The 24,613-nt window shown below is 42.7% G+C and overlaps 1 protein-coding gene across 4 annotated transcripts; it reads right to left on the reverse strand.

Moving 5' to 3' along the window:
• Nucleotides 1-2,398: 2,398 nt before the first annotated feature.
• On the reverse strand, nt 2,399-23,075 carry LOC117560593 (alanine aminotransferase 2-like). Of its 4 annotated transcripts, XR_004571194.1 has the most exons (13): nt 22,865-23,075; nt 21,869-21,985; nt 9,865-9,954; nt 9,327-9,435; nt 9,078-9,214; nt 6,216-6,459; nt 6,063-6,142; nt 5,833-5,969; nt 5,254-5,425; nt 4,060-4,215; nt 3,737-3,849; nt 3,490-3,594; nt 2,399-2,592 (listed from the first exon to the last, which is right to left on the reverse strand). XR_004571194.1 is itself a non-coding variant. In XM_034237520.1 (12 exons), exons 2-12 carry the CDS (start codon nt 21,959-21,961, stop codon nt 2,502-2,504), a joined length of 1,422 nt encoding a protein of 473 aa, XP_034093411.1. In that variant the 5' UTR covers nt 21,962-21,985; nt 22,865-23,075; the 3' UTR covers nt 2,399-2,501. The 4 variants fall into 4 exon arrangements, 2 of the variants coding, with proteins under 2 accessions (XP_034093411.1, XP_034093412.1); XM_034237520.1 differs by lacking the exon at nt 3,490-3,594; XM_034237521.1 differs by lacking the exon at nt 3,490-3,594 and having other exon boundaries at nt 23,008-23,050.
• Between the last annotated feature and the right edge of the window lie 1,538 nt (nt 23,076-24,613).

A 24,613-nucleotide genomic window follows, 5' to 3' on the forward strand; every position in this document is an offset into this window, starting at 1 on the left:
TACCAGCTTCGGATGGATTTACGGACACAGTAGAAAAGAATGACCGTGGGTATATTTCAAAATGCCTTGTCTAAGTTTATCTCTGGAGAAGGAGATAAAAAGGGGGATTTGTAGAGTTATATTTGTATTTATTCATGTTAGCAAACTATGGATAAGCTTAAAATGAGAATAATTTGGGTAAAACTGTGAGCTGCATTTGGGGCCTGTTGACATGTGTTTTTGAGGACAAAGGAAGATGGGGGAAGGTGAGAGCATGTCCTGATTTGCATTCAACTTAGAACGAGCTACAGTGGTTGTGATGTTAAGAGAGGTCCCTTGGGTTTCTCTGGTGCTTATCAATAGTAGCAGTTAAGTGAATACTGTTCAAACAATACCTGTGTTTGTGTTTTATATTGATTTCTCTGTTTTATCCTTTCATAAATGTAAGGACTACAAATGGCTATAAACATTCTGGGCTGGTTGGAGTAAACAGGGTTTTATGGCTCTGTGGGGGAGGTGTAGGTATGCAGGCCTTGAGACCTTTTGTTGGAAAGTGAGCCTGTTTGGTTTCCTGCTGCGTTTCCTGCTGCGTTGCGTCTCCCAATAAGATGACCAGCTGACCTAACACCAAACCCCTCCTTCTTACTCTGGTATATATCCGGTGGATCCCTGGCGTTCGGCCTCTTCTTCACATGCTGCCCTCGGGTGAAAGTAGCTCTGCAGTATGCGGACTAGAGCAGGAGTAAGCCGGCATTACTCCTTAAGCATTGCAATATAACTGTAATATATCATGTTGTATTGTAATGATTGTATTGCATTGTCATATTGCCATTAAAGTAGATTATTGTTAACGGTTACTTTGTAGATATGGATTCCTTCCTGTATTATAACCAGCTTCATAGGAACGCGCGGAGATTTGAAAAGCGGACCAGTTATCCCTCCAAATCTCCAACAACACACACACACACACAGACACACACACACACACACACACACACACACACACCTTTTGACCTGGGAATCTATTTTCCCTCCAGCATCTGTCTCACCTCTCCTTACATAACCCCTGCAGAGCCAGAAAAAAACAACACAGGTACAGAAATATAACACAGTGTTAGACTTTTGGGGGTGTAGAAGGGGGTGAGAGTGAAAACAAGAATATGGCAGTTACACGTTACAATAATTTAAAAGAGTATTTTAAAAGAGAAAATAATCCACAATGGTTTACAGTCCAAATGTTGATTTTATTTTGTATTTCATTGCAATAATCTTCAAACTTCAAGTACAGTACTACATCTAATGACACTTGGTTTTCCTAAAGTAAAGTTTTGTAAGCAGGACCCTAGAGTAGTATTTTACACATAGTTTATAGTATGCGTAGGTTTGTAGTATTTCTTTTGTTGTTTGATTTAATGTTGTGTTTTTCATGGAAACACTGAGTGTTATATGCATTTCAGAAAAATAAAACATAGATATATATATATATATATATATTAGGGCTGTCAGTCAATTAAAATAGTTAATCGCAAATTAATCGCACATTTTTGATCTGTTCTAAATGTACCTTAGAGGAATATTTTTCAAGTTTGTAATACTCTTATCAACATATGAGTGGACAAATATGCTTTATGCAAATGTATATTATCATTTGAACAATGACAAATATTCTCATGAATATTAAACACAACAACTTCTGAACATTACAAATATTCGCCTCAATTCAACCTGGAACCTAATACAATAAAAATGGTGTGTGTGTGAGAGATGGATCGTTCGAGTGTATGCTCGAACGGGAGCTGCCTGGACGCTGCAATCATGTTGCACTATCCGTGCTGAGTGTGCTGATTTCTCGTACAATGTCCCTCTGTCTGGCTGCCTGCATAAAGTCAAGTGCTCGGCGCAGTTGTCGGCGAAATGTAGCTCCTCTGTTTTCATTTAAACAGCTCCTTATATCTGTTAGTGCAGCTAGCTAGCACCAGATGCTAACAACAACAATGCACGTAAGGTCTCTCTCTCGCTCGCTCGAGCCACACATACACACACCCTCCCGGTCCTCCCAATAGCCAGTCGGTGAGCGTGGAAGTGTGGTCTGCCACAAGCGGGCGGCAGGGGCGGGGCTGTCAACATCAGCTTGTAGATGGTATTTTAAACTCGATGACTCTGAAACTACGGGGCGGCCGAGGGAAAAAAATACACATGCGTTAATCGCGTTAAAATAATTAGTGACGTTAATTTTTTTTTTGCGTTAACGCGTTATTAACGCGTTAACTTGACAGCCCTAATATATATATATATACACACATGTTTGTTATTTAAAGAGGTGAGATTAATCTGAAATATTCAAAAAGTGTCAGTGGACAGCTTACATCCTCTGTTTTAAAAGTCAAAATACAGTAATGAAGTATAATTTAGGCTGAAGCATCCAAAAAAAAGTTAGAATTGTATTTGACAGTGTCAATCAAACAATTAGCAGTAATAAAAAAGTATGTAGTGTTGACCAGGATTCTGTATTTTCCCTTGACTCAGGGAAACCTCTCCAGCAGGCGCAGGTGGAAAGAGTGAAGTCGTGCCAAGATCTCATCCAGGGTGTCGGAAGGAGCCAAAACACACAACCTGAGGGGAAAGAAAACAATGCATTACCATGTATGAACACATATGAGTCTAAAGGACAAATCATTGGTGACTTGATCAGAATTATACATTTAAAATGAAGAAAAACTTGCAGCGAGATAATTATGCCCAACAAAGAGTCCCTATTACCCTGCCACGGCACACTGTTAGTCGAATGATCTGAACTGTCCAACACTTTCCAGGATGTTCCCACTTTACAAAATGTCTTCATAGTTCATATTCACAAAGCTTCGGGCTTCAAAGAGTTCTCCTAGTGTCAAATTCCAAGCAAAAAACCTTGGAAAAGTAAATGTTTTATAATGATTTCTGCTTACAATTAAGATGAAATTAATATATAAGTTCTCCACAAAGCATCTAAGAGAGCTATTCAATACAAATACAAAATGTTAGAAGAGGATTTTTAATAAATAAATAGTGATAGATTTACATGCTAACCAAATTACATGTACATTTGTTCTGTGGCTAAGTTAGTTAGTAGCTCTCTAAATGGATAAAGCACTCTTGGTAAAATGAACATATTTTCACAATTTTTTTCATAAATGTCACAAAAAGTCCCTGGGTTTCATAATGCCCTCTCTTTCCAAAAGTCTTTAATAATGTATCTTAGTACAATGTTCTCTCTATAAAAAAACTACAACAACTCTGTGTACTCTGTTTTTTTGTATTCCCTTAGGGGCCTTTTTATGCTTTTTGGGGTTTCCTTTCCTCTAGTGTGTAATGTAGGTTTCTTCTCATGTAAATGGCCTACAAAGGCTAAAATCCCAAATTTCTCTCCAGAGGGAGTTTCTCTCTCACACACTCCCTCATTCCTGAAACGCATCAATTTGACTCCAATTTGTTTCATTCTGGAAAATAATGACATCACTGTGTTACACTCACTCTTCTATTGGCTAACGCTCCAACACATTGTACGTGAGAGGTTAAGGGGCGGCGGTAGACCAATCAAATATAGACGGCCAGCTAACCAATCAAAGCAGATGGGCTCTGGTTTCAGACAGAGGGTGAAAAGAGGTGCTGCAGCATTAAAGAATGGAGACATGTCACACCTTCAAAACGCAAACTAGCATAACAGGACCCCTTTAAATAACAGATGCCTACATGAAGGTATCAGGCATTTTTTTTTTACCTGATGTGGAAGTTTGGATCTACTTGTCCGTTCTCACAGCCGGCTCCCAAACGCACACCTTCCTCCTCCAGTAACCTCTGGCAGTAAAGCACATCTGCCTCCACTCCTAACATCTGGAATGAATCACCTTGACCCATTGTAATTAAAGCTTTTCAAGGCATAATATGAGATATGATGCACAACATGAATCAACTTAATAATATTTCTTATAATCAGTGCTTTTTTTTAAAAATATTCAGAGAATAGTATATTCTTGTATTAATAATAAACAGCCATTTGTAAAAAAGTTTTGGGCTTGAGGTCCAGTGGCGATGATCCCTCACCTTGGCCTCCTCTACCATCTGAGGTGGTAAATGCAGACGGGGAAAAAGAAAAACTCCCCCCTTCGCTGGTTGGCATTTGATCCCTGATAGATCATTCAGGAACTCACAAGCACGCTGAGCATTCTGGGACAAGGTTGTCATAGAGTGAAGAATCTCCTGCAATTATTGAAATGATTTTAAGTGAAGATGATTGTGAAAGGAATCATTCATAGAAAAGAGCAACATAGAGGCCCAATTCCAAACCGCCCCCAACGCACTCCCACTCTGTGAGTGAACTCGTCACACCCACAGCTGAATGAGGCTTCCTTCTTTAAGGTGGAGGGTGTAAATACAGCTTTGGGAAAAACTTTCCTTTCTCAAAGAAAAACTTTTCTTAACCATGGTGAGCATCTATTATTATAAAAACTCAATCAATCGTGGCATTCCATTTTTTTGTAAACCTCGTTTAATTTTTAGATCAGATATTTATGAGCTGCTTCGTTTTTGCAACAGTGACTATAAATATACTATCAGATGCACACGTCTGCCGTTTTTTCAAGATAAGACACGGGTTTATGATCCAAGCAAAAATATAAAATAAGATTATGATGTAACCTTGAAGTTTTAGCATCTGTATGACAATATGACATTTCTATATCTGTGCATTTTACTAATGCATTTTAGCACAGAACTATGTGTACACAGCGTGTTACATGACGGACGCAAACAGCGTTGCACATGGTCAGGTAGGCAGGTGGTTGGTCGTAAGAGATGCTGACTAACTGTTGGTTGGCCACTCCCACTCCCTACTTGTTGGTTTGGAACAGCACTCAGTGTAGCTGACTCTCCACGCAACCATCAAACGGAGTGGAAGTGAGTAGAGGGAGGGTGTAGGGGTTGGTTTGGTATTGGGCCAAAACTACCCCCATACTGCAGTTTCTCGCAGCTCTACAGCAAAGTGTATTTTTGCGTCTTTCAGCTCCTTGTTTTGTATTTTCAGCTCAATTGTGACCATATTGTTTTTGCCTTCATCCGCCCTGTTTTTAGATAAGTTACACTTTAAACTACCTAAAATGACCTGACTAAAACAGTTTTTGGAAATATCCTGCTGAATGAGCAGTGTTCCTCCTTGGCTAACAATATAGTTATTAATGTGGTGCATTTATATAACTATATAAGAATATTTGAGAAAACATGAGTTTGTTTTTCCAATACCTGTGAATATGTTTTATAGGAAGGATCTTCGGGGGTGGGTGGATTGACCATGACCTCCAGAGCGAGCTGTGGTAAAACTGGAGGGCTGGAAGGGGCCTGCGCATCTCTTAAATATTTCATCACGGCTGGGTCCAGATTAACTGCCTCCATATACGCTCCCCTTAGACCACACCTACGTAAACACAGTGTGTTGGGAAACATTTGTATCACACATGAAGAAATATATATTTCTTTTACAGGCATGGAGAATTTCACCCTTGGCGTGCCTCATGTGAGGAGGCTCTGGGTGCCTTGATGTCACAATAAGATGAGAACCTTATCTGGATGTCTTGAATCTAAATGTAGAGTTGGTATGATTATTACTTGATGTGTAAGGAGGGAAGTGTGGCCCTCTGTTTCATTGCATAAAGGATTTGCTCTTAAGCAAAGCAAAGATACTTTTGTGTAGACGAACAGATGGACTAAGGGGGACATTAGGGTTAGGGTTAGGGTTTGGGTTACCATGCAGATATAGAAATCTGAAAAATGCAAGAATAAACCGGAAAATGAGAATAACATGTCCTCTTTAAAGACACTCACTCCCCCATGAAAGCGCTGGATAATGAGTGGAAGGAGACCAACTCCACTTTCTTTGAGTACTCTTTGCCCATCTCAAACAGGACTCTCTTATAGGAAAGAGACTCTTTCCCTTGTCCATACACACTGTCCTGGTACACCTAGAAGGTTTTAGGAAGACAAGAAAAAAGGTAGCTTGTTTGAAATTGGGAACAACTTTTATGAATCAGTGTCCCTGTTAAGCTTGTAATCACCTCATCAGCCAACAGGACGAGGCCCTCGGTTGCAGCAAAACGAATAACTTCCTCTATTGATTTCCTGTCTTGCACATGACCTAGAAGTACATTTAATAGTGAGCAACAATGATTGTAGTTCGGAGATCAGTCAATGTATCTGCTCGCATTTACCTGTGGGGTTTCCTGGATTGCTGATGTAAATTGCTCTGGGAGAACAGTGTCCCCTAGTGGTTCTCAGAGCTCGGTGCAGCTCGTCCAGTTCTACAGCCCAGCCTTGGTCCTCCAACAGCTGGTAAGGCACCAAAGTCAATCCAGCCATGTTCAGCAGTGTGGGCAGGGTGTGTGGGCAGGGCATCGGGGTCAACACACCTGTGCAAGTCTCCCCTTCCCCACTGGCCATCAGGTGCAGAACCATCTGAACACATCCATTAAGAATACAATAAAGATAATGCAACAGTACTACACAGTATAAAACGTTTTGGCATGATTCTTTAATGTGTTTATTCAAACCATAGGCAAAGGGAAAAGGAACGCAAAGCTTACTGAGGGAAGCTCAGATAGTGATAGTGAAGAGGAGGAAAGTGTTGACCAGATGAGCACAGAGTTGAGGAAAGAAGTAGAGGGCCCAACAACAACAACAACAAAGTAGTCAGCACGAGGCAAAGGGAAAAGGGAAAAGGAAAGAATACAGGTGGAGAAATGTACAATATGATCCTCCAGCTGTTGAATTTGATGAATGTGTTGAGGAAGCCTCAGAAGACAGGTGTGACTGGACACCATACATGTCACGGTGTGTGAAGCAGGTAGGACCCAAATGCAGATTAAAGTGAAACTTCCTTTATTTCAAGGCTAGGTGAACAACAAAGACAAAACAGAACACTCACCGACGAACTAGTCATGACAAAAGACGAACCGACAAAGACAGACAGAAAAACCAGAACTTAAATACACACAAGACTAATCACAGAAACAAGACACAGGTGAGGAGGGAGGAGAAAACACAGGGACACCAGGTGAACACAATCGGGTAAATTAGACACACCAGGGAAACTAACGACCGGGAACCACAGACAGATTTAAACAAGACACAACGCAGACAGAAACAGGCAAGACAGGAAGTGAAGACCTTTCAACATAAAACATGAAACAAGACAAGACAAAACACCATAAAGACAGATCGTGACAATACATGTATTTCAAACAGTTTGTTACAGATGAAATGCTACAGGAAATAGTAAAACAAACAAACTTGTATAGTGTACAGAAGCAGGATAAGTCAGTCAACACAACTGCCAAAGAAATTGAGCAGGTTCTGGGTATGTACATGCACATGGGGTTAATACAGATGCCCAATGTACGAGCCTATTGGGAGATGGAAACAAAGTACCATGCAGTTTGTGATGTGATGTCTCGAGATCGATTTCTGAAATTTCTGACACTGATTCACTTCCAGGACAACTTTAATGTGTCTGATGATGCGAAGAAAGACAAACTCTGGAAACTCAGGCCATGGTTAAAAAAACTACGTGAACAATTCCTATGCATACCTCCTGAAGAATGTCATGCAGTTGATGAAATTATGGTGCCGTTCAAGGGAAAGTCTCATCTTTGTGTTTATATGCCAGCAAAGCCTCACAAATGGGGGTTCAAGATGTGGTAAAAACGTGGTATAAAACGTTTTGGCATGATTATTTAATGTGTTTATTCTTAATGCGGTAATTGCTGTTGGAAAAGACTTGTGTACGACGTGTACCCGAGCAGGTGTGTTCAGACAAGCCAAGACAAGACAACATACATTTCTAAATAGCTGAGTGTTAGAATCTCACACAGTGTTCTGTGGCCGTGCATGAGCACAATGTGTTTTTTGTTCACTGGTATTTCATTTATGAGGCTTGGTTCAGTCTTTTTCTCACGAAGTTTAGAGGATTGTATTGGTCTACTGTGAGGTAGATTAGGAGGCTTCCCCAGCGTTTGTTCAACTGGAAGGTGGCCAATATAAACACTGGGGTTGTCATATGCTTTAACTGTAAAGCCAACTGAGACAAATGTATCCTTTGTGATATTGGGCTACATCGATACAATTTGATTGATTGATTGATTGATTGATTGATTGAGCTCGGATGGCCTATCCCTTTTTTAGTTTTCTTTCAATTTTGAGTACAGTTGCTTAGGTTAAAGGCCCTGACACACCTACCCGATTTTGGGAGTCAGAGGCCGTCAGAGGCAGTCGGGCATTCACGGCGCCCTACTCAGGTTGGTGTGTCCCGCACCGCCGTTGCTTTACGGCACATTTTCACACCTCCCGCATCCGATTCAACATGTTGAATCAACATGTTGAATCAACATGTTGAATCGGACGTAGCCGACGTAGCGATGTAGCAGACGTAAAAGTCGGGACGTAAAAGTCGGGACGCCTTCGGTACGCGTTCTTTGGTCTCAGGTTGGTGTGTAGCGGCCTTAAAAGCTAAAGCACTTTGTTTTCTACTAATGAACTGTCTTTTGCGTCCTTTACACATTTTTGGTTTCCAGTGTCTCTAGTGTCACCTTTTTTGTTTAGAGAGGTCGTAACACATATGGATTGCCATGAAATAAAGTTCAAACATTCATGTAACCCACAGACTCAATTCCTTTGACTACTCCACTACGATTAGTTTTGTAGGTGAAAAGTCTCAACAATGTCCTATTGAATTGTAATATATTTGGTGACACTCTTTACAAAGAGTGCCGACAGCCGGTCAGAATAGTCCTTGCACCAATGGTTTAGTTTATAACTAAATTCCTGCAAAACAAACGATATTCCCATCAACCTTCTGGATTTGTGTTTAGTGCTTATTAGCCAATGTTAGCATTTGTACACACATAACTAAGAATATGAACATAGTAAACATCAACATGTCAGCATTGCCATTGTTAGGATGCTGACTTTCAAAGCTAATTAATGGACGTTTATTTGTAATTCAGAATTAAGATGTCTGTTTCATCTCCAAAAAATGCCACTACTAATCATACTCCAAAGATACTTTATCATCCTACCAACAATGTCTTCGTAGAACCAGAGGAGATGACGATGTCTTCTGGGTTTGAGCTCACTCCACCGTCTCGCCTCATGATGAACTCTGTAACACTTTTACAGACATATGGTATGCCATAGGCTGTTGCACAGTATGAGCCTGCAATCGAAACATTTTATAGATCAGCCATTAGAGGAGAGTTGCCAGTTAAAGGAATTCTAAAATATGTGTTGTTGCCTGGACGAATGAATGAGTAGTATTTCCTTCTTACCCACGCTCCTTCCACTGCAGACCCCCAGAAGCGTATTTGCCCTCTGCCTGGCATCCAGGGGAAGGCTTTTTTCATCCAGGAGCTTGGGGTAGAGACACGCTGCCAAGACCTGAGAACACAAACAGGTGGAGACAGGCTCCGTTAGTAGCTGTCAGACTGGTCACAGATAGAGAGGTACCACACACACACACACACACACACACACACACACACACACACACACACACACACACACACACACACACACACACACACACACACCACACACACACACACACACACAACACACACACACACACACACACACACACACACACACACACACACACACACACACACACACACACACAACACCACACACACACACACACCACACACACACACACACACACACACACACACACACACACACACACACACACACACAACACACACACACACACCACACACACACACACACACACACACACACACACACACACACACACACACACACACACACACACACACACACACACACATCACATTTTAAACAAACCTGCCGAACAAACGAGACAGGCTTCATCCCTGCCCTGTGGGGATCTCCTGTGCTGACATCCATCACCTGCTGGAAGGGTTTCTCGGCTCCCTGAGAAAAGAAATGTGTGATATAACTGCAAGGAGGTTGTAAAAAAATATTTTATTTCACCTTACACCTGCACTATAACAGTAATGCTCTTGCAATAGAGTAGCCAAGTTTATCTTTAATCTTCTACATGTCATCCACTGGAGGGAATTTGTACCCAGGACATGTTAGGACATGCCTAAGTGTTTTAGTATTATAATAATATAAATTAAATGAGTAAAGCATGAAGTCATTGAGTGCATACAGTTTTTTTAATTTTTAAACATTTTGTATTGTAATTAATAACTCAAATGTATGCATGTGATGAAGAGTGATGGGAAATAATAAGTATTTGTAAAATACTGAAATAAAAGTCCCTAAAGAAGAAAACATTAGCCTCACACAAAAGCAGGATTTACCGGTGTAGCTGTTTAAAGCAAGCTAAATAGATCATATTGCACTGCTGTTACTTACTTTTAGAGAACCATTTAAAAATATGATGCACTGTTACAAACTAAATGACCCAACTATAGGCCCATACAAAAATGACTTAACCACCAGCATCTATTTATAACAGTAACAATAATATAGACATGTTAATGCATCAGATAGGACAATTTAATAATACAATGTAATAATATAACACTGGAAGCAGGAACATGCAAAGAGAAAACACAAGGGGGACGAACACCTGCCCTTTTCCCTTCCTTGTATGTGTCCTGTTTTGAATTTACATTTTTTACAAATCAATACATTTCATTTTTGCCCTAACCCCAGTCACGAAGGGTGAACCACACTGAAGTGCCTTAGCCAATCGTCACACAGAGTTGTAAAAAGCCTTGTCTGCATCCTGAAGAGTCTGCTATCTTTTGATACTGGCCCAGTTTAAACTCTACTTGTGTATTATTTTATTATCACAGTTCCTCTCCTAACAGTATAGTGTGGAGCCATATGCTGTGCACAGTCTTGAGTGAATAAAAATATTCTGTCAGGAGAATGGTGCCCATGCTCGGTTACCCGCCCTCCCTCTGGGCTATTGGTCACAGGGGCGGCCCTGAAGCCTTGGTGAAAGAACTAAACACAATACACATGCACTCTGCAGTCCTGACTGAGGCACTGATGATATGGTTTAAATATGTAGCCGCTTAAAATATGCTAACTAGCTTTGTTTAGTGATGATACCTCTGCTAGCAATGTGTGAGTCAGCTGTAAGGGAGGAAAGACAAGAGAAAGGAGGGAACAAAAAAGAAACACACACGTTTTTAACAAAGGACTTTGAGACAAGGTAAACAGATATACTTCTAAGATTTAGTTTGAGCATTTGTTCAGTCTTTTTTGGAGGGGTGAAGACTGTTTTAAACTTAATAATAAGAAACTAGAAAAATACATGATGTAATTTACTAATATATAGGAAGGTAAGGAATTAAGAAATGTTGACTGTAAAAAGTCAAAAAGTAGTGATTCCAGGCATAAATATATTTATTTTAACGGCTTGACCTTTTAAGAATTCTTGCCCCTGCACCTCTAACATCCTCTGCAGCGCAGGTTTCATGCTTCATAAAGATTGGTAGTAAAGATAAAGAACTTTACGGATCAATACTCCATAAACCAAATTGATATCAATATCTTCAAAACATTGCAGTATGACAAAAAGGAGACTAGTAATGTGTGGTTTTGGTGGTTCGTTTTTGCATATTTTTGCAGAATGTCTTTCTGGTGTTGCACTTTGTAGACGGTCCCTTCCACCCGTCTCTCCTCGGGCTGCAGAGAGACAAATGTCGAGCTCGGAAGACGCCGCGTATTGGCTTGTCTGACAATTGGTACGTCCACACAGCAGCGTTAAAAAAATCTTGGAGGTGGGTGTATCTGAAGCTTGGGGATTTTTTGCGAGCAACGCGACCAACAACCAATCACATGAATCTCCCGCCCCTGACATAGAAAGCAATGGCAATGTTAAAACGAAGTAAACTGGATATAAACTCCCCAAACAGGCGAAAACCTACCAGTTTCACCAACTGTCTCTGCTACCTCCCTCCATGCCTGGTTCCTCCGGTTTGTATCCCGGTAAGTTAATAAGGACTGGTCATAAAGAACCGGGTGATTTGCTACAGCAATAACTAATTTCTCCTCCATTTTGTTAGGAATATAGAAAATGAACTGTGGTATGTCACTCACTCCCAGTTTACACGTGGTTTGATTGGCTAGCGCTTGTACTGTCAGATTTGCATAAACGGGATTTGATTGGCTGATGCTTCCACCTCAGCTTCAAAAGTTGAACATTGCTCAACTTTTGAAGCCTGAGATGCCTGGAAATCTCCGCTTTGCTTCCCACAATGCAGTTCGGCGAAAAGTGAGGCAAAGTGACGTCACCCCATTCAAAGTGAATGGGCAGAAGCGTTGGAAGATTTGTTTAACGCTGCTGTGTGGACGGGCCGGGTGACGTCGTAGCTTGTTGTCAACCTTGTCAAAGACACGATTTTTGAGTAATGTATCCGTCTAAAAATTGATGTTGCTGTTAAAACACAAGTTTTATTTTCACTAGTATTGGAGCCTTTTATCTTATCGTTAACTTAGAAAAAATATCTGAATACGTCTTCATATGATTTCCCCAGTAATTTCTCGAAGGTTCAAATAAAAAAGGTTTCGAATGTGCGGTTACATTGTTCTAGAGCTGTCTTTCGGCTTGTTATGACATTAGGGTCATGCAGAGGGAGATCGCTACCCCTTTAAGAGAGGGGTGTGGCGCGTGCATGTGTGGGTGGGTATGGTAGAGCGAGACTGAGCGAGTGGGATATATGTTTTCTAGAAGTAAAACGAGGCAGCAGAAAAAGGATAGATCTGTGATCTTGTGAATCTATCTTGTGAAACGGAAGAGCTAAATAAATGCAACGACCTCCCAAGAAGAGCTCGCCTCTCTCCTGTCATTCCGATAAAGTGGGTTATTAAACCCGAAGCGTGTTGCTTCTGCCCTGGGAGACGACAGAGAGTCCATCCCCCCCGTTTCCTCGACTACGGTCTTGGAGCCGACAGGAAAGTTCAACATTGGCGACCACGAAGGGACTGTCATTGGTCCCACGGTCCCAAAGTACCTGCAACAGCTCTACGCCCAGAGCTCTACTGAGCTGAAAGCTGAAGAGCAGCCCCAGCTTGCAAAGTTACTGCACACATATGGCAGTGTGTTTTCTACTGGCCCTGATGACCTAGCCTGGTGCAGCATGACATCCTAACCAGGCCAGCTGCCCCAGTCAAGCAAACACCACGCCGTATGGCCTCAGAGAAGCAAGAAAGTGCCAACCAGCAGATACAACAGAGCCTGGAAGTAGGACTGGCCCGCCGCAGTAACAGCAGCTGGGCGTCACCTATAGTTATGGTGTGCAAAAAGGACGGCACCTACCGCCTTTCCATAGACTATAGAGCCCTAAATGACAGCACTATTAAAGATGCGTATCCACTACCCCGCATCCAAGATACACTAGACACCCTCTCCAATGCCAAATGGTTCAGCACGCTGGACCTCGCCTCTGGCTATTGCCAGGTCGAGCTGACCCCTAGAGCACGCAAAGCATCTGCCTTCTGCACAAGAAATGGACTGTTTGAGTGGAATGTCATACCCTTCGGCTTGTGCAACGCCCCCGCAACCTTTCAGTGCCTGATGGACCACGTGTTGACCGGCATGCAGTGGGAGACCTGCCTCGTCTCCCTGGAGGACATCATCGTGCGGGGCAGAGATGTGCCAGAGATGCTGCAACGACTGAGCCAGGTTTTCAACCGACTCCAACAGGCTAACCTGAAACTCAAGCCTGCAAAATGCTGTCTCTTTCACCGCCAGGTGGCCTACCTGGGCCACATTGTCTCTGAGGATGGTGTGGCTACTGACCCCAGCAAAGTTCAGAAGGTGCAGGAGTGGCCGGCGCCTACATCAGTCCAAGAAGTCCACCAGTTCATCGGCCTTGCATCATACTACAGGCGGTTCGTTAAAGACTTTGCCTCTCCACGCTTTGACAAAGAAGTATGCCCGTTTTCACTGGAGTGAAGAATGCCAGGAATCATTCAACGAGCTCAAGCGTCTGCTAACCACAGCACCAGTTTTGGGTTATCCACTCGACCAAGGCAACATGATACTGGACACAGATGCCAGCGATGTGGGCATTGGCGCTGTCCTCTCTCAGGTTCAGCAGGGCAGAGACCATGTGCTGGCCTATGGGAGTCACAAACTATCCAAAACTGAACAGAATTACTGCACTACACGACGTGAACTGCTGGCTGTGGTGGAGTTTACATCACACTTCAGGCAGTACCTCCTGGGCCGGCCCTTCACAGTGTGCACTGACCACAGCAGCCTTCGCTGGCTAACACGGATGAAAGAGCCTGAGGGACAGCTTGCCAGGTGGTTGGAGAGACATGGGTGAATACAACTTTGAGATTGTTCATCGGCCTGGCTGGCTGCACAGCAATGCAGACAGCCTCTCAAGGAGACCCTGCCGCGAGTCTTGTCCATTTAAGCTGCCATGCCCCTCCCCTCAGCCGGTGAGCTTTAGTGATCAGGCGGTGCAGTGCCAGTTGGACTCTGACATCAACCAGGCGATGGTGAGTCCAGTGGGGGTAGAGAGACCCTCAGCTACCACAGCAGTGAGTCCAGTGGGGGCAGAGAGACCCTCAGCTTCCGCAGCAGTGAGTCCAGTGGGGATAGAGATACCCTCAGCTTCCACAGCAGTGAATCCAGTGGGGGTAGGAGAAGCTTCACCTGCTGAGATTGACAATGTAAATTCTGGAATAATCTACAGGACTACGACCAACAATACTACTGGGCTGTTCTGCGGCTGGAGCCCAGAGGAGCTGCGGCAGGCTCAGGAGGCTGATCCAGACAAGTGGTGCTGCCTCGAATCTTCCGTCCTGATGTCATGAAACAAATGCATGATGGCCAAATAGGTGGACATTTTGGTGTAATGCACACAGTTGCCCGGCTGCAGACCCGATACTTCTGGTACATAATGAGAGAAGACGTTGCCCTCTGGTGTAGCACCTGTACCAGCTGCGCATCCAAAGCCAGGCCCCGTAAGACACCACAAGCTCCAATGGGCACTGTCAGGGTAGGAGACCCCATGGAGCGCCTCGCCTTGGACATCATGGGGCCCCTGAACGAGACAGATCTCAAAAACTGTTATGTGCTTGTGATTAGGGCTGGGCGATTTTTTCGGTTTTAACGATTAATTTGCATTTTTACTTTCCTACGGTTTATGAAATGGCTGAACCTAAAAATCGCGATTTAAAAACATTTCTAGACTCCGCAGATTTGTTTTGCTTTAAGGGACTCCGTAGTAGCTTACTCTCTCACTTTCCTGAACGCGCACAAAACTCAGCCACATTGCCTGTGACTACCCGATCTGCAGCTCTGCCCGATCTGCTGTGCGCATGTGCAGAGCTGCAGATCGGGTAGTCACATAGCCAACTACAATCACATTCACCGCGCCACCGACAGACGTACCATAAAAATGTCCACGAACACAGATGAAGAAGAACTCATTCCTAAAAAAGGTGCTACTTCAGTTGTATGGAAGTGGTTCGGGTACAAGCGGTCAGACATAGAACAAACAACTTTTCTGTGTAAGGTCTGTAGAAAGACGATCGCTGCAAAACATGGCAACACAACTAACTTATTCCAGCACCTGCGACAGAGACATGCAGTGGAATGGCAGGAGTGTGTAGCACTAAGAGATGCAAATGCTAGCTCAAGCCACAAAGCGCCTGCAAAAAAGCAGGTAACCTTGGCAGCAGCATTTTCAACAGTCATTCCTTATGACAAGAAAGGGCCCCGGTGGCAGGCGATCACAGATGCGGTGACATATTACATCGCAAAATATATGGTCCCCATCTATACCGTAGAAAAAAACGGGTTCATTAAGATGCTGCAAACGATAGACCCGAAATATCAACTGCCCAGCCGCAAGCATTTCGCCAGAGTTGCATTGCCCAATTTATATAACAAAACAAGAGCTAGAGTCGCAGAGCAGCTGCAAAACATAGTTTATTATTCCACCACTACCGACCTATGGTCCAGCCGAACCACACACCCATATTTGAGTCTGACCGTGCATTTTATTGACGGAGAATGGGCCCTGCGAGGCATGTGCCTGCAGACATCGTACTTCCCGGACGACCACACTGGCGAAGTAATAGCCCAAGGGTTACAAGACTCGCTGGAAGCTTCGAGAAGACTGTCTTGGCTTGCATGAATACGGACAGTGGTTCCAACATGATTAAAGCCTTGAGACTGACTGAGTGGCCCAACCTCCAATGCTTTGGACACAGACTTCACAATGCCATCAGTAAGTGGCTACACAATGCATAACAAACTGCTACATGTATAAAAACGAATTGAATGGATTGATGCAGTTGCATATTAGGTTCAGTGATGGCTTTAGTGTGGGGGAGGGGAAATGCGAGACAACCTATCTATTCTGAGGACTTGTTCCCAGTATGGCATTGATTTTAATATTAAGTATAACGCCAAGAAGAGTAGCATCATGATTGTGCGAAGTAAGGAGGATAAAAAGGCTGTATTTCCTAATTGTATTCTCAGTAGCAACATTCTACTTGTGTGCAGTAAGATTAAGTACCTTGGTCATTATATTTCTGATGATCTCACAGATGACAAAGACATCCATAGACAACGCTGCAAACTGTATGCTCAGGCAAACATATTAATGCGGAAGTTTCACAAGTGCTCTATGCAGTGGTTCTCAACTAGTGGGTCGCGACCCACTTTTGGGTCGCGTTTTGAGTGGGTCGCGGATGTGTGAGTGAAGAAAAAAAAATTGTAAAAAAGAAAATTGGAATTTTCTTTTGGGGGGAAAAGTCAAACTTTTATTTTGAAGACCCGATTTTCTAACGCTGTGCATGCAGTCGGCGTTGGACTGGAAGTACCGGAGACCATAAACGGTTTTGAAAACTTCTGTCACGTAGTGATCATCTTCTCAATAAAATATCTTTGCTGATGTTTTTTCGAGTCTTCTGGCCAATCAGAATCAAGATTGTTGCCAGAAGTCCCCACGGTGAATAACTTTGCGGTATAACTCTTCTTTATACATCCATGGGTACAACTTCAGATAAAAATGAACACATAATGAAATATGACCCCCGGTTTGATGATTGACAGGTCACAGAACAATGGGAGCTATCTACCCTTACAAAACGCACCTTTTTACCAAGGCTTTCGCCACTGTATAGTTAGTTTAATAGGTTTATTTTTCCGCTACTTCCCCCCCCCCCACCCCCTTAACCTGTCTGCCTTTTTTCCCCTACTCCCCCCCCCCCCCCTACCCGACTTGTAAAGCGACCTTGGGTTTCCTGAAAGGCGCTATAAAAATATTATTTATTATTATTATTATTATTATTACCCACAATTTGAAGTAAGTCACACAGACCATCTCCTCTTTACTCTTCTCGCAGCAAGATGTCAGAACAAAGTGAAAAACAAACAATGGCATAAAATATTATTAACATGTCGGGTAGTAATAGATTTATTTATTTTCTTCTCGGAGTGTACCAGAATGCATAGTTTGTTAGTATTTCTAAAAATCTCCTGGGGGAGAATCCCCCCAGACCCCCTGCTGGGGTTGGGTTTTCAGCATGTGTCTTTTTATATAGTTCAGCTTTGATTCCATCATCTCATTAAACCTTTTTTAAAAGCATACTTTAGTTCTGTGAAGGGATATAAGGGATATATGCACTGTACTTCACTTTCATTAATATTGTATGCTGAAAAGCGTATATATTACAGCACGATTTTTTGTTGAATAGATTTGAGTGCTTCAAAATGTTGGGTCGCGATCGCGATGTATTGACCAAGTAAAAAGTGGGTCCCGAGGCCTGACCAGTTGAGAACCACTGCTCTATAGATGTCAAGGTATCACTATTTAAAGCTTTCTGTACACCATTGTACACGGCTCACCTGTGGAGTAACTACAAGACTAGAAGCATGCAAAAACTAAAAATTGCATACAATGATGCTGTACGGTTGCTGGTGAGGGTACCAAGATGGCACAGTGCCAGCCAGCTGTTTGTTAACTTGGGGGTACCTACTTGTCAAGCCCTTTTAAGAAAGTTAATGTACAAATTCATGTGTCGCCTAGAAGACTCGGACAATTATGTTATCTCGATTTTAATTAACCCTGTGAAGAGTTCTACCCGGTTCTCTTCCATGATTTAGAGACATTGGCGCAACAGCCTCTACAGACAGTGAGCATGTGTGGCTCTCTGTGATTGGACTGATTTTATGTTTTTATCCATTTGTTTTTATCTGTTTTGTGTTTAGCTTTTTAACTTATTTATTGATGTGTGTTTTGTCTTTTTGTGTGATATGGACCTTGAGTCTGGAATAAAGATTGGAATATTCAGTAAAAAAGTCTGGAGCCTTGATACAGTTATGCATAGTTGCCATAAATGCATAAATAATGTAATACTAGTGTGTGTGCGTGTGTGTAGGCTACGCATTCATTAAATTATACTTACAGTGTGAAACATTTTCTTTTCTTTGTCAAACAGAATTAAGCTTAATTAAGAAGTGTTAGACTATCATAATGTGTAAGATAATATGTATGCGTGTTATCCTGTGTTAAAGAGAAACACATGCATACAATAATTTAACACTGTAACCCTCCCTCCTCCCACTGGTTTGTGCTACAGCCATGTCCTTGTATTGTCATACAGTTTTTTCTTGTGTTTGTCTGTCATGGAACATTTATAATAATATTTAAATCATAAAAAAAAGACTATCACAATGTGTGAATGCTGTCCTTGTCACATTGATTAAATGGTGCCATTCTAAAATGTTCCTTTTTGGTTTCTTCCCTTTTTCTTTCCTTTGTATAGTGAATGGTATGAAAGATCCACGGATTGACCGTGCCATCGGGGTTTGCAAAAAGGTTGTAAGTGCCTTTTCCTTCAGTTGGAAGAAGAGAAGAGATATGGCAGTGGTACAGGCTGAGCTCGGTCTACCATCTCACAACCTCATCACCGAGTCCCTAACCAGGTGGGGTTCGAGACAACTGATGGTAGAACGACTGTTGGAACAGGAGAAGGCCATAGCACAGGTCCTGGGAGCAGACAAGAAAAGCAGGCACCTGGTGCCCACCTGGCAGGACATTGACGTGTTGGAGTCAATTAATAAAGCTGTAAGTCCACTGAAGGAATTCACTGATGCCCTATCTGGTGAGGCCTACGTGAGTGTCTCCTACCTCAAACCGGTAATCCACCTGTTAAACAACAGCCTTCTGCAGCCAGAGGAGGGTGAGACCGAGCTCACCAAACAAATCAAGAGCAACATACTCAACTACCTCAACAATAAATACAATGACCCTGTAACACAGGAACTCCTGGACATGGCCTCACTCATGAACCTCTGGTTCCGGACAACCTATATAGCAGATGACGAAGTGGACGGAATCAAGAAAAGAGCTGTTACAGAGCTGATGTCTCTTCCAGCTGAGAAAAGCAAATCCCAGCCTGGCACATCTGTGCAGGACCTGCACCAAGAAGAAGCTGCTGAACCTGTTACAAAGAAGAAGAAAACTCTAGCAAGCTTCTTCAAGAACAAGACACTGACAGTGTCGTCTACCTCCCAGTCAGAGCAGGACAAAATTGAAGCTGAGCTGTCATCCTACTTGTTGTCGTCTGAGACAGACCCTGATACAGACCCACTGCAGTGGTGGAAGCTACATGAAGGTAACTTCCCCAGACTGAGTAATCTGGCCAAGACATATCTCTCCATTCCTGCCACAAGTGCCCCTTCGGAGAGGGTTTTCAGTAAGGGGGGTAACATTGTAACATGCCAAAGAGCATGCCTCAAGCCAGAGGCAGTAGACAGGCTTGTCTTCCTCGCGAAAAACCTCTAGACAACTTCCTAGAAAGTTAAAGGGATGTTATTTTGTTTGAGGGTATTTTTTTATTATTAATTTCATTATCATTATTTATTATTTGTTGTATTTCATTTTACAAGTTTTTTCAGGGATGGCCTACAAGAGATTTTTTTTTCAGTTTGATTTAAAAAAAATCTTAGCACATTAATGACAGCCAAGTGGTGCTGTTTTTATTTTATTTTTTTTATTCTTGAACAACTGATTTGTTCACATAGGCCTAGACTACTTGGTAATCTCATTTATTTTTATTGTGTTAATAAAGAAAATATGTATTAAAATGTTGCCTTGGTCTGGTTTGTTTAGAAAAAAACAGAAAAAAACAGAAAAAAAACGAGGTTTAAATAGAACATTTTCCATTAGTTAGAAAAAAATCGAGATTTTATTTTTAGGCCAAATCGCCCAGCCCTACTTGTGATACAGGACTATTCTACAAAGTGGGTGGAAGCTTAACCCCTTCCCAACCAGCAGGCTGTAACTGTGGCTGAAGTGCTGGCTTCAGAGTGGGTGTGTCGTTATGGAGCACCACAGATGCTGCACAGTGATCAAGGCCGAAACTTTGAATCTGAAGTGTTTCAGGAAATGTGTAAGCTGTTTGGCATTGAGAAAACACGCACAACACCTTTCAGACCTCAATCTGATGGCCAAGTCGAAAGATTTAATGCCACACTACAAAAGATACTGGCCACAATATATCCAGCAGACCCGACAACGCCTGGAGCTGCCTCATCAAATCACCAGAGAGGCCCTTGGTGAGTCTGTAAAACGTGCTAAGAGACAATACGACAAAAACTGCTGTCACACACAGTACCATATTGGTGATGCTGTGTGGTACCTGATTAAAGGAACACGGAGAGTCCAAAACAAAGTCAGGAAGTTTCTCCCGTCGTACGAAGGACAATACTTCGTTCTGGGACACATCTGGTGTATCGCATCCAGAAAGGCCTGATGACTAAAGTGAAAGTGGTTCACCATGATCAGTTGAAACCCTACCGCTGCCGTGATCCACTGGACAACGCCTGGGCTGTAGAGCACGCCCGGAGATGGACACCTACGGAGGTGTCGGCCCCTGCCTTGGACATGGATCCTGCAGATCCTACCCTGGGTCTATCTCAACTGTTCACCGAAACTGACGCCGCAGCTGAGGAAGGCTCCAGCTGCACCCCGTCAGATCCAGAAGTGGAGTCTGTCGCTGCTGCCCTTTCAGTCCCCTCTACTCCTCCGGACTCTTCTACCCCTGAGGACATTCAGGTTAGTGGGGGTAGTGTGGCAGAGCAGCACCGTCAGAGCCATCATGTTCCAGGGCCACGGACGGGCCGCAACAGAGGACCACCTGTCTGGTATGGTGAGTGGGTGAGGACATAAGCCCCACAGTTAAAGGACTGTTCATGGACACCGTTATGTTGTTCACTAATGTCCAAGCTAAATGTTATTGTTTCATATGTTCATACATAAAAAGAAAAAGAAGACTTGAGGAGAGCAGGTTGATAACCATATGGAGAATTTAGAGAATTTTAGAGCTCAGCTATTAATGCCTTTATCAGGGTTTCCTTATGCTCCACAGTGATATGTGCACACAAATACTGCTATATATCTGCACTGAAATGTTGTACCCTTTAATGTACCATGTAATTTACTGTGCTGGATTAGAATTGTGTGCAATTGCCATCCAGAGTGGGGGTAATGTTATAATTTATGACATTAGGGTCATGCAAAGTGAGATCGCTTCCCCTTTAAGAGAGGGGTGTGGCGCGTGCATGTGTGGGTGGGTATGGTAGAGCGAGAGTGAGCGAGCGGGATATGTTTTCTAGAAGTAAAACGAGGCAGCAGAAAAAGGATAGGTCTGTGATCTAGTGAATCTATCTTGTGAAACAGAAGAGCTAAATAAATGCAACGACCTCCCAAGAAGAGCTCGCCTCCAGTCATTCCGATAAAGTGGGTTATTGAACCCGAAGTGTGTTGCTTCTGTCCTGGGAGACGACAGATAGTCACCCCCCCCCCACCCCGCGTCTCGCGGGACTCACCTGTGCTGACTCCTCGGTGTCGCGTGCATCCTGCAGCCGGCTGGGGGCTCTGGTCCCCCGCAGAGTGAGGTCTCCTTCCTGCAGGGAACTCATCTCTGTCTGACGGATGACCTGTCACTGAGAATTATAACGTCGTGACGTAGTTAAACCTGTTAAGCGAGTGGGAGGGCACCGACGACTATCAGACAAACTACCTTTAGCGGAGGCAAACTAATATTTGACTGCAGAAGTTATAGTGACAAAACCATGGACTGTAGCCTATGAAACCCATGAATGAAAATAATGGAAATAATGCGAGATGGTCATTGGTGGACAGTAACTATAGGCTACACTTTCCTTTTAGTTCAGGTCGAGGTAGGCTTCTGTATCCTACTTCAAATTACAAACTAATTTTGTTATTAAATTATTAGGGTAATTTGGACGTTTATTTTACCCAGATGATTTTACCCAAACGGGAGAATATTGTTAATTACTTTTGGTGGAACTATACAACTTATTACATTTGGGTTATTTATTATATATTTTCCACAACAAATCAAAGTGTGTATGCTCTCCAAATGCGATTCTAGTCTATTGTGGATTATTATAGGTAAATATGAACTTCTTTGATCCCTTTGCTGAAATACAAAAACTAGCTGACAGAAAATATAGTATAAACAGTAGGCTACAAATAAAAAGCTTTTCTTTTACCAACTGCAACAATAAAATAATGAACAAATTAATTTAATAACAATTATTATCCAATAATATGTCTGACATTGGTCATAGAGTATGTGGATATTACGGTAACACTCTAGAGAAAATGCAGCTCAAATAATTTAGTTTTGTATTGCGAGCTCTGACAGTGAATATCTTGATGTTTGCAGGAACACATTACCTCAAACAAATACATTAAGCTGAAATGTCAAAAATGTGGGCGTTTCGACTGCTCCCTCTCTGAGAGGGTGGATAAACTTGTGACACCTGTTATTGTCATCCAAAAGAAGTTGTAATTACCAGCAATATATTCCGCAGGCACCTTCCAAAAACACCAAAAAGTGTTTGATGGAATGGTTTGACTGCGGAATCCCACAGAATATCCTTTGATATGTAGCCCATCTAAGCCTGGGGCCTATACTACGAAGCTGGTTCAACCTAACCTGTATATGTTTGAGTTAGCCGGTTGGCCTAATCCAAAACATACGCGCTCTCGCTAAACTGTACTACGACGCTGGTTATCAAGTGGATCGCTCAAGCCAGCCGTTTCCTATCTAGTTAGGTGCGCGTTCACATGAAAGGGGTGGTATTTGGAGCATTCGACCAATCACAAACATGGAGAAGCGCACTGACAGCGCAGCGTCATACTTCCTGAATGAAAAGTGAACTGTAATACTAGTCAAAAATGAAGAAGTTAAACTTTAAACATCCATGACTTAAACACTTTATCCAGGATAAAAGCCACATAGTTGCACCTGCAAGGTGAATACAGCTGGCAAAAGAAAAAGTGTTTGAATGCGTACATTAACAGGTTTATGATATCACTGCCCCGTCTAAGACACGATCTGACTTTAATTACATTTGTCTCGAGTGTTTCGTCAACTTAATGTGTTGCTTAAAATAATACTTCTGCATACAGTAGGCCTATGTGACACTGTGAGTGTTGCACGGCCAGATACGACTCAGATAAGAAAATATGATAGGCTACAACATTAAGTGATATGCCGCGGACTGTACTTAATGTTACTCTGATCCGGTTACTTATGTTGTGGTAGATATGTGGTAAGTGTTCTTAACGCTAATGTTATAATAGTCAGATTGCTCTGAAGATGGGAGGTGATATTCTATTAATGTTCACGTTCACACAGTCGGTGATTTTTGCCGGCCGTCTTTCCTGCGACGGCAGCTTTTCTGTATTTCCTTTCTCCTGTAATATGACTTGATCGCTTTAAACTCCGCACACTGAGCTCTGATTGGTCAGCAGGCAGTGCTTTCACTGAGTTGAGCTCTTAGCCTGCAACCTAACCTGGTCCCGACCAGGTTAGCCGCTAAGCATAAGTTAACATGGAGATCAAGCCTGCTAAAAAGAGAACCAGCTTCGTAGGACCGGAAAGCCGGAGTTTTCCCTGAATTTAGCCGGCTAAGCGAAAATCCTGCTTCGTAGTATACCCCCCTGGTTTCTTGCTATGGTTAATGGTCTACACTCCCTACATTTGGCCGTTTCGCCAGCGACAGGTTCTGCTCTATCTGATCTGATCAAAGCTCACAGTTGTAGAAAAACAAAATGAAAACGTCAGGACTTTTTTGTCAAATATGTCTGTAGTTTTGTATGTGTGTTGTTACGACCCTTGGTCGTTAGGTCATTTGTGTGTATATTTTCCCCTCCTTCTGTGTGTGTGTGTGTGTGTGTGTGTGTGTGTGTGTGTGTGTGTGTGTGTGTGTGTGTGTGTGTGTGTGTGTGTCGCAGGGGCGTAGCTGGGGGGGGGAGGTTAGGATGATTCCAAGGGTCCAGCACTGGGGGGGGGGGGGGGGAACACTATTATTATGCCCAGAGAACACTATTATTATCTTTTTATTAATATGGTTTTATTATTATCCTAAAGTAAGTTAATGTAGATGACTCAAAAGTATAATTGCCTGTATTAAAAAAAAAACGTCACAAAAGAAACAAACAGGTGCTTGTTACTCTGTTTGACAGAATGAGCACCCCTCCCTTCATTCATTGCATGGTATGGGCGCCTGAGCAATGGAGCAAGCAGAGCAGGTATA

The sequence above is a fragment of the Gymnodraco acuticeps genome, unplaced genomic scaffold, assembly GCF_902827175.1.
Source record: "Gymnodraco acuticeps unplaced genomic scaffold, fGymAcu1.1, whole genome shotgun sequence".
NCBI lineage: Eukaryota > Metazoa > Chordata > Actinopteri > Perciformes > Bathydraconidae > Gymnodraco > Gymnodraco acuticeps.

What these genes read in the sequence shown, in the direction of transcription:
- LOC117560593 (XM_034237520.1), bottom strand. Translation starts at nt 21,961, where the DNA reads ATGAGTTCCCTGCAGGAAGGAGACCTCACTCTGCGGGGGACCAGAGCC. An exon ending in TCGTCCTGTTGGCTGATGAG is followed by an intron (nt 5,970 to 6,062) that starts GTGATTACAAGC and finishes AAAACCTTCTAG; the next exon opens with GTGTACCAGGACAGTGTGTA. An exon ending in AGATGGTAGAGGAGGCCAAG is followed by an intron (nt 3,850 to 4,059) that starts GTGAGGGATCAT and finishes GATTCATTCCAG; the next exon opens with ATGTTAGGAGTGGAGGCAGA.